The sequence below is a fragment of the Carcharhinus amblyrhynchos genome, chromosome 25 (genome assembly GCF_965287045.1).
Source record: "Carcharhinus amblyrhynchos chromosome 25, sCarAmb.v2.hapA, whole genome shotgun sequence".
In the NCBI taxonomy this organism is placed as follows: Eukaryota; Metazoa; Chordata; class Chondrichthyes; order Carcharhiniformes; family Carcharhinidae; genus Carcharhinus; species Carcharhinus amblyrhynchos.
Window position 1 is genome coordinate 42,760,211 of NC_137348.1, and position 15,367 is coordinate 42,775,577.

The 15,367-nt window shown below is 41.9% G+C and overlaps 1 protein-coding gene across 1 annotated transcript in view; it reads right to left on the minus strand.

Moving 5' to 3' along the window:
* Positions 1 to 338: 338 nt before the first annotated feature.
* anapc2 (anaphase promoting complex subunit 2) overlaps positions 339 to 15,367 on the minus strand; it is a 65,875-nt gene continuing 50,846 nt past the window's right edge. Inside the window, exons 10-14 of the mRNA XM_080211806.1 lie at positions 13,754 to 13,939; positions 12,362 to 12,491; positions 8,575 to 8,810; positions 6,781 to 7,015; positions 339 to 3,242 (exon numbers count right to left, since the gene is read on the minus strand). Of these exons, the coding sequence (XP_080067932.1) occupies positions 6,803 to 7,015; positions 8,575 to 8,810; positions 12,362 to 12,491; positions 13,754 to 13,939 (765 nt within the window). The 3' untranslated portion in view covers positions 339 to 3,242; positions 6,781 to 6,802. The remainder of the gene's footprint in view (positions 3,243 to 6,780; positions 7,016 to 8,574; positions 8,811 to 12,361; positions 12,492 to 13,753; positions 13,940 to 15,367) is intronic.

The window sequence follows — 15,367 nt, forward strand, 5'->3', positions numbered from 1 at the left end:
ATTGGAGTTCTCGCCATGCACCAATTTGCTCGACGTTTCTCTGTGCTGCTTCCTCCATCAGAATTTTTAATGACTGATTGGTGTCTTCCATGTGCAAGTAAACTGGTCGCTCGTAGAAGATGTAGATGAGTTAGAAGAAAGTCAGCAGACTGATACCTGGACAATTTACTATGTTAAAGGCACAATATAAGTACAAGATGTTGTTACCTTCCATCTCTATAAGCTGCAGCAGGCCTTTAGTTTATGATGTCCCAAGCAATGGTGTGTGTGTGTGCGTGTGCGTGCGCACGCATGTGTGTGCAGGAGTAGAATCCGCCATACTGAGATCACCCCAGGATTACAGATATCATGCTGTCCTCAGAAATTCATTCTCAGTCAGTACACCGTGGGTTTGGTTGTGGAGTAAGAAAGGGTCTGGAAAGTCCTCTTGCACACTTTCACTTCCAAACAGGTAACAACCTGACAATCTGGCTCTGGATTCCAAATGACAGGCAGAAACACCAGTGCACGCATGTACAAATATCACGTTATCTACCTGACTTTGGGAGATGAATGCATTCTGAACAAGTTACTTTAAGCCCTAATAGAACATGATTTTCATTTTGTTTCCTAAGTGTTACTTACCAATTTAGCATTTATTTGTTTGTCAGTGTAATTACCACATTTTAAATAAAACTCGATATTGGTTTTATAATAAAATAGTCCACAAGTGAGGTGTCTAAAGTTATATAAATAAGGAGCTGCAGAAACAGCCTTCTGGTGAAAATTTCAATGCATTGATCTGCCATGCAGCAAGTATAGCAACCAACACCAAACAGAAGAGACAAAGCAAAAGAAAAAAACATCCCAAAAAACTGTTCATCGCATATAAAAAGCTCCCAACCTTCATACCATTCAGTTACTGCGAGATACTCAACATCAGCCCACTTCATGTCAGAAAGGATGCCATGAAGGAACTCTCTTGCTTCGCTTATCTCCCTTGGTGTCTAAGGGTTGCTAATCATGGTTCCTGACACATCTCGATGCCATGGTAGCATGATGGGAAAAGTGAAGAGGCAGACCCCAAGAACAACCACAGCCGGTACAGAGATTGAGTGTAGGATGGTGGTTAGCACTGCTGTCTCCTTGTGCCAGGGACCCGGATTCGATTCCCAGCTTGAGTGACTGTGTGGCGTTCTCCCTGTGTCTGTGTGGGTTTCTTCCGGGTGCTCTAGTTTCCTCCCACGGTCCAAAAGACATGCTGGTTAGATGCATTGGCCATGCTAAATTCTCCTAAATAAACTTTAAAACTTTAAAAATACATACTGTCAGCATTATTAAGCACCACAGCGATCCAGGCCCTCACAAAGGTTTGCCAACTTTAAACATTAACTGTTTCCCTCCATGGCTCTCAGACCTGCTGAGAATTTCCAACGTTTTGATTTTATTCAATAATATTAAACTTATACATGGAATAAAGTAGGAAATTTATGAAAGCAGAGGGAAAAAAAATTACACAATAGATTTGCTGGCAGAGTGAGATTTACAGGGAGGGGTTGTGAAGTTCATAGAAGTTGAAAGGTTAAAAGGTACTCTGATAGAATTCATTTTCATGAAGTTATAATGGAGTTGATTCACTGAACTGTAACATAGCACAACAGAGATGACAATCACGGGAAGAGGTAAAGGACAGGTACAAATTTCTTCATTCTAGAGTTCGCATGCAGACATATGGACTCTTGTTAAAGATCTGCTTAGTCACGTATCTTGAGTGTGCGATACAACAGTGGAAATACACATGTAATTAAAGATCTCCAGACTGGAGTTGTCTTGATCCTTCATTGTACGTTATTATGAATGCAATGGAAACTGGAACTAACAAACTATTACCAATCCCCAATTTGGAACAATCTTCCATTATAATGTGGCATGAATTATGCTCCAGGATTTGATTATTTTACTGTAAATTTCTCAAGTAAAAATTTGTATAGAACAAGTTTGTCACAATGTTAGTCCTCAAACACTAGTAAACTCTTACAGCAAATTATCTATATTTTAATTAGGATTAGAAGGAATCATAATTCCTCTGTGTTAGGAGTTATAAACATTACTGTTGGGAATTGTTGTCCAATGGCCACAACATATTGCAAAACACATCACGCTGCTAATGTGAAAGGCAGTCCACAGACACTGGTTGAAATAATCCTCTTTGTTAAATAAAACAGGGCACATTTTAAGGTGAGAGAGAGAGAAATACCAGCTATAATCACATTGATTTCATTGCTGAAATTAACAGATAGGAATTTCATTCCCTCCTTCCCCTATCATTGACAAAGTGGAGCATTTATTGAGGCACAGAACAGTTACTCCATGTATCACTTTCTACACTTACCTGCACTGCTCCCAGCCTGTTATTAGCCTGCATTCATTACAAAACTAGAAAGTTTCAAAGTGTAAAACTGCTACACTAGACTTAAGAATTGGGCTTCAGGAATTTTGATCCATTCTTCAAAGATAATCTTTACTAAGGCCAGTAAGTCCAGTAGTTCAATTATTTCCCTCTCTAATTAAGCAGGAAACCAAGATTCCAGGAATATCCGTCATTCCCGATGGCCTAATCTCAGGCAAAGTTCAGCTGCAGAGACATTAAAAACCAAGGCAATTCAACAATGGAGCAACAATAATTATTATTTCATCAAAATAGTTTTCATCAAGTGGGTAATACCCACAATCTAATACATCTTGTGCTGTTGCGCAAGAATAAGATTGCTATCTTTAAATAGAAATTAAACACCAGATTGTGTCATAAGTATAACATTTAAAGAATTTGCAAGTGAATTTCAACTGACACATTAGTGATCATATGTGTAACACTGATCACAAGGGTGAATGTATAAAGATAACTTGGCTACTTACAGACATATAGATCAATGACAGGCGTTACTGCAAAAAATCTACTCCCATGTGTCTGTGGAATTCTGTAGCTCAAAAGGCTCAAAGACATTTACAATTAGTCTCACATACACCACAAGTTGTTAACGCTCATCACCAAGGACATTAGTGACATATTTCTGCCACAGATCTCGGTTGTAGGTGAATCCCGATCTTGAAGAAAGAGCACTTGTGTAGCTTTCAAAGTTCTTGTAATTACAGCTGAGTGGGCAGCACTGATTGCATCAATATCCCTCCCACAACAAGGCTCTGGTTCATAGTTCACAGAAGGCAGAAAGCTGCAAATTCAAACATAGATCTACAACTCCAGCCTGGAGAAAGAAGAAAATAATATTAAAATTCAGAAACAGCCTGCTTTCCAATTAGAACCACAAAACAAAGAGTAGGTTTTGCTTTTCAAAACCCTTGATGAAAAATATTTTGATGAAATAATAATTATTGTTGCTCCATTGTATAGATGAGATGCCAAGCAGTAAGCTTCAGATTTATTTGCCTTCAAACACGTATCCTCCCTTATAATTAATAAAATGTTTGACTAAATGTGTTTGGAAATTTTTACTTCAAAATCGAGGGATTGAGTTTAGGAGTCGGGAGGCAACTTTATAAGACCCTTATCAGACCCCACTTGGGGTACTGTGCACAGTTCTGGTCGCCTCAGTATAAGAAGGATGTGGAAGCTATTGCGAGGGTGCAGAGGAGATTTACAAGGATGTTGCCTGGATTGGGAGGCATGCCTTGTGAAGATAGGTTGAGGGAGCTCGGTCTCTTCTCCCTGGAGAGACGAAGGTTGAGAGGCCACCTGATAGAGGTTTATAAAATGTTGAGAGGAATAGATAGGATGGATTCTCGGAGGCTATTTCCCAGGGCTGAAATGGTCGCTACGACAGGACACAGGTTTAAGGTGCAGGGGAGCAAGTACAGAGGAGATGTTAGCGGTAAGTTTTTCACTCAGAGGGTGGTGAGTGAGTGGAATTGGCTGCCGTCGGTGGTGATAGAGGCGAACTCGCTGGGGTCTTTTAAAAGACTTCTGGATGAGTACATGGGATTTAATGGGATTGGGAGTTACAGATAGTTCTATGGCCTGGTAGGTATGGATATGATCGGCGCAACTTGTGGGCCAAAGGGCCTGTTTGTGCTGTATTGTTCTATGTTCTATTAAAATATCTACCAGAAGTAATGAGTTTGTGGAATATTAATCTTTAATTTTATCCCCAATCAAATATTTTGAACTATTTTAAGAGGACTTTATAAAGCAAGCAAAGACACTGACTTAAGATGACTGCCACAGGTCACCTGACAGACCTGGAATTACAACTCGGTCAGTTAGTGAAGATTTCCGAAGTGCATTACATTTAGGATATACCAAGACAAACCTCCTGTGGAATTTCACACTGGCTGATGAAAAAAAGTACCTCAAAAACAAACTGGCTCTCACCATTTTAATTTCTATAAAACTACCTTCCCTAAAGGACATTAGTGAACCAGATGGGTTTTTCCTGACAAACAACAATGGTTTCGTATCATCAGTAGATTCTCGATTTCGGACATTTTTTGTTTCATTCAAATTTTACCATATTCAAATCTGGGGCCCAGAACATTAGCTGAGTTTCTGGATCAATAGTCTAATGACGTTACTACTAGGTCATCACCTCCCCTCAATTAAACAACTCACTGGAAGAGGAAGCTCCACAAATATTCCCATCCCCAATGATGGGGAAGCCCAGCACATCAGTGTAAAAAACAAGTCCATTGTTTTAGCTTCCTTATCTAAAGATAGATATACTGGCATTGAAGGCAGTCCAAAGAAGGTTCACTAGTTGATCCTCAGCATGGAGAAATTTTCTTACGAGGAAAAGTTGAGTAGGTTGGGTCTGTAGTCATTAGGATTAAAAAGAATGAGAGACAACCTTATTGCAGTATATAGAATTCTCAGGGGGTTTGATAGAGTAGACGCTGAGAGGTTGGTTTCCCTAGTGGGAGACTCTAGGTTAAAAGGGTATGAATTCAGACAACGGGTCATCCTTTAAGATCAGGAGGAATTTCTTCTTTCACAGCGCAGTGAATCTATGGAATTCTTTACCAGAGTGCTGTAGAGACTAGGTTGTTAAGTATGCTCAAGGCTGGAATAGACATGTTGGGGAGGCAATGGCCTAGTGGTATTATCGCTAGACAATTAATCCAGAAACTCAGCTAATGTCGTGGGGACCCAGGTTCAAATCCTGCCGTGGCAGATAGTGGAATTTTAATTCAATAAAAGAGATCAGGAATTAAGAATCTACTTATGCTTATACATATTGCACTTCTCAAATTTGTTGATTTTTGTGCTTTATATGACTTCAATTATAAAAACCATTGGCTTAATCTGTAATTTTCTAATTTGATAAGCACTTATTTTGAAGAAAGTTTATTTTAAAATAAACAGATTAATTATTGATCTGTCAGATACAGCTGACCAGCCTCCCATCCAATGATTCTGTCTACACTTCCCGCCCTCTTGGCGAAACAACCAGCATAATTAAGGACCCCACGCACCCCGGACATTCTCTCTTCTACCTTCTTCCTTTGGGAAAAAGATACAGAAGTCTGAGGTCACGTACCAACCAACTCAAGAACAGCTTCTTCCTGCTGCTGTCAGACTTTTGAATGGACTTAACCTAGCATTAAATTGATCTTTCTTTATACCCTAGCTATGACTGTAACACTACATTCCGCACTCTCTCCTTTCCTTGTCTATGAACGGTATGTTTTGTCTGTATAGCGCACAAGAAATAATACTTTTCATCTAATGTTAATACATGTAACAATAATAAATAAAATCAAACCAAAGCTGCCAAATGAAAAACATGCATGGAATTCTATGTCACCTTAAGGCAAATTTTTATAGCAAGATTACACATGCTTAACATCTTGGGAAAAACAAAAAATAATTAAAAACATTTCAAATTTGGGGGAAGGAAAGTGAGCTATAAACTGACGATAGCTGATGAAGGAACCGGATGCAAACTGATTCCTCGCTATCTTTCCTAACTCTTCGGAGTCTTAAACTGATTGTTGATATCCTACATGGAGAAGCCACAATTTCATCCATTACTGAGAAGATTAATCTTTGCCCCACCCCATCACCCCCTTCCCAATTTCCATACTCCCTCATATCCCCCAAAGTCACTGTCTCAAGTGGAACTGCTCACAACTCTGGTGCCTCATTCAACCCCAATTTCAGCTGGATTCATCAGAACAGAAGCGATAATTAAACTTACAATAAGCTAGGGTAGAGACAGATGAAAATGGACAACTTACAATAATTCAAAATGATGGGACACAGATACAAGGTTAAATACAAGAGAGCTGGATTGGAGAGAAAGATTTTTTTTCATACACAATCAATCTCATGAGGTGGTGGAACTCTCCACCATAACTAGTGACTGAAGCAGAGATCATATCAACACTCAAGACTTGGTCAAACAGGGAGGTTATTACATTAGTTACAGGCTAAGTACATCCTGATTGCTAGTTATGGTCAGCTAGCTGTCTCAGTGTGTCCTGCTCATATCAATCGCTCAAAAAATGAATACATCACACTATAACAGAATACAGAGAGCACAATTAATATGTTTGTAACTATTTGAAAATCTTGTGTGTTCATACTGTACTTTGTAGTTAGGGCTGATGTTGGTATCTTTGGAATAGCCTCAATGCCTATTCCAGCATGAAAAGAGCTCTGAAAACCACAGTTCAAGGTGACAGACATATTTCTGTACGTCAAGGTAGTCTATGGATCAAAAGCTATTCATGTTAAAACTGATGGCGACTCAGATATCTCAATGTTACAGCTGTATAAAGACAAGTTACCTTTCTGAGCATGGGTTCTCATTCAGCAATTAGATTTGGGAAGTCGGTACACTCCGCCAGAATAGACCAGCTGGTGATCCTTTACTTTCTTCTGTAAGAATGACTGGAGCTCTTGCATGTCAATTTCAGCCATAACTGGTCCCGTCATCACAAACATCTTGAGCATGGTGTGAATACGCTCCAGTGGTAAGCTCTCAAGATTGGTCAGCATACCCTGGATGTACGTCCAGAAAAGCTGCAAGGCACAAATTACCAGCTTTATTTACAATGCACCAAAACACTGGATTCATATTCAGCTCCTGCTCTTCCACAAGCTGAAGACTCATGCAGGACAGTGGATGGTGAAAAAGGTTATCTAGGATTGCAACAGGATCTTGGTCAATTGGGCCAGTGGGCTGACAAATGGCAGATGGAGTTTAATTTACATAAATGCGAGGTGATACATTTTGGTAGATTGAACCAGGGCAGGACTTAATTAACGGTAGGGCACTGGGGAGAGTTAAAGAACAAAGAGATCTAGGGGTACAGGTTCATAGCTCCTTGAAAGTGGAGTCACAGGTGGACATTCAGCATGCTTGGTTTCACTGGTCAGAACATTGAGTACAGGAGTTGGGGCGTCTTGTTGAAGTTGTACAAGACATTGGTAAGGCCACACTTGGAATACTGTATACAGTTATATTATAGAAAGGAAATTATTAAACTAGAAAGAGTGCAGAAAAGACTTACTAGAATGCTACCGGGATTTAATGGTTTGAGTTATAAGGAGAGACTGGATAGACTGGGACTTTTTTCTCTGGAGCGTAGGAGGCTGAGAGGTGGTGTTATAGAGATCTAAAAAATAACGAGCGGCACAGATAGGGTAGATAGTCAATATCTTTTCCCAAAGGTAGAGGAGTCTAAAACTAGAGGGCATAGGTTTAAGGTGAGAGGGGAGAGATTCAAAAGGGTCCAGAGGGCAATTATTTCACACAGAGGGTGGTGAGTGTCTGGAACAAGCTGCCAGAGGTAGTAGTAGAGGCAGGTACAATTTCGTCTTTTAAACATGGGTAAGATGGGTATAAAGGAATATGGGCCAAACTCGGGCAATTGGGACTAGCTTAGGTGTTTTAAAAAAAAGGCAGCATGGACAAGTTGGGCCGAAGGGCCTGCTTCCATGCTGTAAACCTCTATGACTCTAGGAATCCAGCTCCACAGCAATGGGCTTTATCCACTACTTTTCCTCTTCAAGAGACGGAGTGCCAGAAGAGTTTAACTCATGTGGATGTAAAATATACCACAGCACTTAATTGAAGAGGAGAAAGTTCTCCCTCTGTCCTGGCCAATATTTTTATCTCCCAAATAAACTGCTTAGAACAAATTACCTGGTCATTATCACATTGCTGTTTGTGGGATCCTGCTGTGCACAAACTGGTTGTAATGTTTCCTATACTAATAACAACTGCTTTAAAAGTACTGCATGGGCTGGAAAGTGCTTTGGGACATCCGGTGGTTACAAAAGGCACAATATAAATGCAAGTCTTCCTTTGTCTTTCCGAAATAAGGGGCAACAGTCCTGTTTTCACATAATGCCCACACATGGGGGTTGGTAGATAGCCATGAAGACTGGTGATATCAGGATGGGCACTTATGGGCCAATAGCCTTTTAATAATATTAAGATGTTTCTCAGGGATTTTGTGATTTTCTGTATATTAAAGGAGTAGAACAATTACCTTGTTTATTTTAGCAAATAGTCTAAGAATTGCGAGTTACTGATATGCAATGCACGACAATGTAATCAACTAAAACAGCTCTACCTGTAACTCTTCCTCTTTTTGGTCAGCCTGGGAAGCCATGGCAGAGTCCCCCTCCTCGTCACTATCTATCAAAACCATTTTCTCCTGTTGATCCTTCTGTTCCTCCTCAATCACTGTAAATGTGTCTGTGGGATCCTCTTTCAGAACCCCCTGCTGCTGCCAGAGAGCAATTTTCCTTCTTAGAGCGATGACTGGAACCTTGAGTGCGTCACTGAGCTCATCCAGAGTCCAGGTACCTTTAGATATACACATTCAACCAAATCTCAGCCAGGGTTCTGCAGTAGCAAATACAGTAGTACATGATGATTTTTTAATTACATTTATGGGATGTGGCATTACTGGTTAGACGATCATTTATTGCCCATACCGACTTACCCTTCAGAAGGTGGCAATGAGCTTCCTTCCCGAACTGCTGTGGTCCGAGCTGTGGGTACACCCCAGTGCTGTTGGAGAGGGACTTCCAAGATTTTGACCCAGCAACAGTGTAGGAACAATGATACATTTACAAGTCAGGATGGTGAGTGACTTGGAGAGGAACCTCCAGGTTTTGGTGTTCCCAGGTATTTGCTGCTCTTGTCCTTCCAGATGATAGCGATTGTGGATTTGGAAGGTGTTACCTTAAAAGCCTTGGTGAGTTCCTGCAGTGCATCCTGTAACTTGTACACACGGCTACCACTATTCATCAGCAGGGGTAAAGGGATTGAATTTGTGTGAGGGATAGTAATCAAGCGGGCTGCTTTGTCCTGGATACTGTCAAGATTCTTCAGTGTTGTTGGAGCTGCTTTCCTCCAGGCAAGTGACATTCCTGACCTGTACCTTATAGGTGTGGAACAAACTTTGGGAAGTTAGGAGGTGAAGTTATTTACCACAGGATTCCTAGCCTTTAACCTGCTTTTGTAGCCACAGTATTTATACGGTTAGTCCAGTTCAGTTTCTGGTCATTGGTAACACCCAGGATGTTGATAGTGGGGGATTCAGTGAATCGTAAATGATAATGAACATTGTGCAGGCATCAGCGAACATTCCCACTGCTGCCCTTATGATGGGAAGGAAGGTCACTGATGAAGCAGCTGAAGATGGTTGGGCCGAGGACACTACGCCGAGGGACTCCTCTGGAGATGTCCTGGAGCTGAGCTGATTGATCTCCAACCACAACAACCATCTTTTATTGTGCCAGGCATGACTCCAGGGTTCTCCTCCTGATTCTCACTGACTCCAGTTTTGCTAAGGCTCCTTGATGCCACACTCAGTCAAATGCTGCCTTGATGCCAAGGGCTGTCACTCACCTCAGCCCCGGCATTCAGCTCTTTTGTCCATGTTTGAACCAAGGCTGTATTGAGGTCAGGAGCTGAGTGACCCTGGCAGAACACAATCTGAGCATCCATGAACAGATTGTTGCTGAGCAGGTGCTGCTTGATAGCACTATCGATGACCCCTTCCATCACTTTCCTGATCATCGAGAGTAGACTGATAGGTTGATAATTGACTGAGTAGGATTTTATCCTACTTTTTGTGTACAGGACCTAGTCAGGGAACTTTAACATTGCCGGGTAGATGCCAGTGTTGTAGTTGTACTGGAACAGCTTGGCTAAGGACACAGGTAATTCTGGAGCACACGTTTTCAGCTGGAATATTGTCAGGGCCCGTAGTCTTTGCAGTATCCTGTGTTTCAGCAGTTCCTTGATATCATTCTTGATATCATATGGAATGAATTGAATTGGCTGAAGACTGACATCTCTGATGCTGATCCAGAGGAAGCCAAGATGGATCGCCCACTCGGCACTTCTAGCTGAAAGTTGTGGCACACGTATCCATCTGATCTTTTGCACTGATATACTGGGCTCCTCCACTGTTAAGGATGAGGGTATTTGTGGAGCCTCCTCCTCCTCCAGTGAACTGTTTAATTTCCACCACCGTGGATGTGGCAGGACTGCAGAACTTAGATCAGATCCGTCGCTTGTGGGATCGCTTAGCTCTGACTATCACTTGCAGTTTATGCCGTTTGGCATGCAATTAGTTCTGTGTTCACCAGACTGAAACCTCATTTTTAGGTGTGCTGCTGTTGGCATCTTCTTCTGCACTCTCCATTGAACCAGGATCTTTCCTCTGGTTTGGTGGTATTGGTAGAGTGGAGGATGTGCCAGGCCACGAGGTTATAGATTGTGACTGAGTACAATTCTGCTGCTGCTAATGGCTCACAGCGTCACACGGTTGCCCAATCTTGTGTTCATAAATCTGTTTGAAGTCTGTCCCATTTAACAAGATGATAGTGCCACACAACACAGTTGGAGGGTATTCACAACGTGAAGATGGGACACAGTCTCCACAAAGGCTGTGCAGTGGCTACTCCTATTGATACTGTCATGGGCCGGCAGGTTAGTGAGGATGAGGTCAAGTAAGTTTTTCCTTCTTGTTGGTTCTCTCACCACCTGCTACACTCCCAGTCTAGCAACTATGTCTTTTAGGGTCCAGCCAGCTTGGTCTGCGATGATACGTCCTGAGCCACTCTTGGTGATGGACATTGAAGTCCCCCACCCAGAGTACATTGTGCCCTTGCTATCCTCAGTGTTTCTGCCAATTGTTGTTCAACATGGAGGAGTACTAATTCATCAGCTTGTTTTTGGGGGGGGGGGGGGGGGGGGGCACCTCTGCTGGTGACACAGGACATAACCAGGAATGGTAATGGTGGTGCTTGGGACATTATCTGTGAGATCGTCTTGTTGAAAAATGAATTTATGATCTTCAATAAGCCTAATCCAAAATCATAAAAATTCTTGTAGTTACTCAAGGAAACGCAAGAATTGAGAGGGGGGGGGGGGGGGAGAAACTCAATTTCCATTTGCTCCAATACACAATTCGTTAAAGCAATGAGTAAACTGAACCACAGACAGTGGAGTTGTGGTATTGGCATTGGACCAGAATCCAGAGACACACAGAAAGATCTGAGGGCCTAGGCTCAAAAACCACCATGGGATCTGAATTCCAAATTCAATAAAAATCTGGAGTGATAACCATGACACCTTTGTCAATTGTCGTAAAAACTCATCCAGGAAGGAAATCTGCCATCCGCATCCAGCCTGGCCTACACTCCAGAGCCACAGCAATGTGGTTGACTCTTTGAAGTGGAGGGCATTTAGGGATGGGAATGTCACCCAAATTCCGTGAATGTATTTTAAAAAACGGTTTGCATAGTGATACATCAGTTGGGATGGTGCAAATGATCTCAGCTCCCCTGTGTTGGGGAGGAGGAGAGAGAAAGATCTTTCAGAAATGAACCAATCCTGACTATTGTACAATGATCTGTACACAAAGACCATGCAGTTGTATAGCCCACTGACATTGTCCTGACTCAGAGGATCAAACATTGCCAATTTTATTCAGATCCTAGAGAGTGGCCAACATTAGTGAAACCATACCCTAGAAATGGGGACAAATCCTCAGCAGGAAGATAGGGACAGGAGAAGATTGGCTGAAGAAAATCCTTTTCCAACTTCACCAACCCACAGATTCTAATGCGCTTCAATAGATTTTCCTGGACATGTACATCACAACTCAATGCTGACAATGACGAGATTAAAAACAAGGCTTATTATCTAATAGAACGGAAGCAGAGCACAAACCACACAGAGTGCAAATATATTAGAAGGTTCAGTTATTCCCCCAGCACCCCAATATCCCGATTCATTCATGGTGGATAGCTGAATAATGAAGATTGTTTTTATGTTTAGTTGAGATCATGTAGGTGAAATTCTGTTTCATTTGCCACTAATTATACAGAGATACTTACTCTTTTGTTGAAATTGCATAATAATGGCAGCATGGACAGGGGAGACGGACAGAGACAATGTTCGATCTGCCAGCTCAATCTCCAGGTCCGCATTTCCCAGGTGAGGTTTCCAGTTCAGTGATCTCATGGCCTGAAAGAGATAAACCCGTTTGCTATAACCGCAGGAAAGAAACCTCAAAGACTCTGAAGTTACATCACAGTGAGCAAAAATAAGTCTCAGGGCTGCAGAGTAGAAACGTCACTGGAAAAAATATCTAGTCAAAATTCTTACAGCATCAATAACATGAGGGGAAGCAGGCTTTTTAACAACTGCCAAAGAAACCAGTCGAGTTCTCCACATGCTAGTCAAAGAGAAATTAAACTTCACATTTCTTTCAAGGTTTCGTAAATTCTTGGTTGTATTAAAGTGACTTTTTTATTGAAGAAAGTGGTGGTTTTTTTTAAAACTGAAGAAACTGGCGCAAACAATACTCTGGGTTTCCAATCAGGATCAATATACAGGTCTAACACTGATACTTTTATCCTTGTTGATTTCCTAAAGCAAAAGCTCAGGAACCTTTCAGAAAAGGGACAGAACAAATTCTGAATCTCTGCCAAAATCCCTCTTTTGTACACTATGGCCTTATAATGGCAGCTGCAATGTCCAAAAATGCACCTTCATAGGGAATCTTTACTGAGAAAACTTGTGCAATAGAGTGTAAAAATATTTAACTTACGAAGGGACAAGGTGAAGTGCAGTTGCAAAGAGGACCATGTACCAGCGCAGTACAAAAATTAAGTTTAAGGAAACTCGCTGCCCATGTTAGTGGGCAGACCACACAAGTTTACAAGTGCACTTTATCATAACCTCATAAGTCATGTGAATCAAAAAATCACCAAAAGGCAGCGAAATGTTCCTCCACAGACAGCAACGGTTCAAGAATCTTCCAGATATACCTCTGTAGCACCAGTGATGGTCCCTTAAGTGTAGCCATGCATGGGGTTTACTCACCACCAACTGTTTAATCCAGGCTTCCACATCTACAAAGACTTGCTTATTGATAGGTATTACCTAGTTTCCTGGGTGAGTTGTTGTGTTCTTTATAACAGTAAAAAGTCTGACAACACCAGGTTTTAGTCCAACCGATTTATTTGATAATAGACTCACAAGCTTTCGGGGTAACCTGAAACTTTTTACTGTCAGACTTTTTACTGTGTTTACACCAGTCCAACGCCGGCGTACCCACATCGTGTTCTTTATAAGGCAGACTTGTTAAAGGTAATCCATCAGTTGTTTGTCTAAGACACTGGAACCATTTAAAGTAGCTATTACATGTTAAATGGACTTGAGTTTTATCTGCATTGGGACCACGCAGCCACCAAGGAAGGCACTGCATAATACTCAGTACTTACTTTTAATTTCTCATATTTTTTGGTATATGTGTCCATTGCTTCCTTCACTTCTGGAGGGAGCTCAAGTTTCTCTTCTTTCAGTGGTGGCCAGAACTCTCCAGACAGTATCATCGCATTCAGGTGCAAAGGTGCCTCTTGGTCCTCCTCATGAATGTGGCTGTTTATCCGTCGAGAATCTGCCACATCCTGCAGTACAAAACCTGATGATTAATGGAGTGTGCATCTCAGGGGATCAACAGTGGTTATGTGACCGAACACCTGGATTAATAACACAACATAGAACACTACAGCACAAACAGGCCCTTCGGCCCACAAGTTGCGCCGATCATATCCCTACCTACTAGGACTATCTATAACTCTCAATCCCATTAAATCCCACGTACTCATCCAGAAGTCTCTTAAAAGACCCCAGCGAGTTCGCCTCTACCACCACCGATGGCAGCCAATTCCACTCACTCACCACCCTGAGTGAAAAACCTAGCCCTGACATCTCCTCTGTACCTGCTCCCCAGCACCTTAAATCTGTGTCCTCTCGTAGCGACCATTTCAGCCCTGGGAAAAAGCCTCCAAGAATCCACCCTATCAATACCTCTCAACATCTTATAAACTTCTATCAGGTCGCCTCTCAACCTTCATCTCTCCAGGGAGAAGAGACCGAGCTCCCTCAACCTATCAAATAGGTTGAGGGAAAATATGGAGATACAAATTCCAGTATTGCACTGATTATAAAGCTACTGGATTTGTTCTAAAAATTTGATTAGTTCACTCATACTCTCTAAGGAAGGAAACTTGCCACTCTTACCCAGCCAGTCTCCATGAGACTCCAGACCCACACTAACAGGGGTGTTAATTGCCCTCTGAAGTAGCACTCTGTGCTCAGTCCTTCCTTAATGCACTGTGGGAGTGCTAACACAGCAGGCTTCAAGGATTGAAGGTGGTGACTCAGTGCCACTTTCTCAGGGTAACTGGGCTTGCAGTAATACTCACATCTTGAGAATGAATAAAGAAATAACTTCACCCATAATAAGATGTGTGGGTAAAGGCCACACTCAGGTGGAGTTTACCACAGTTGATAGTGAGAGGTGAAAGGTGACATTCTGGTACAGCAATTACAGCACCATGCTATAGTGCTAGAATTTGCCAAGGTGCAAAATCAAACCTGCAATTTTATACACTGCAGCTGTCCTACTCAGTCATCAGAAAAGTGCCAAATACATACATTTCTGCAGTAAGAATATAGTAAAACTGCAAGTATTCTTATGCAAGTCACATCAATTGGCCAAAGAGCCACATGCAGACAAACATTCATGCACACAGACATGGGAAGAACATGCAGAGTCCATACAGATAGTGACCCAAGCCGGGAACTGAACCCGGGTCCCTGGCACTGTGAGACAGCAGTGCTAACCACTGTGCCACCCCAGAGAACTTCTGAATCAACACCTGTGTTCCATTTTTAAATTTAATAGATGAAGGTGTTAAATCCGATACAGACAGGACACTTTCTTATTTCTTTGGCGTTTATTGGTAGGGGGATTGAATTTAGGAGTCGCAGCGTCATGTTGCAACTGTACACTACTCTGGTGCGGCCGCACTTGGAGTACTGTGTGCAGT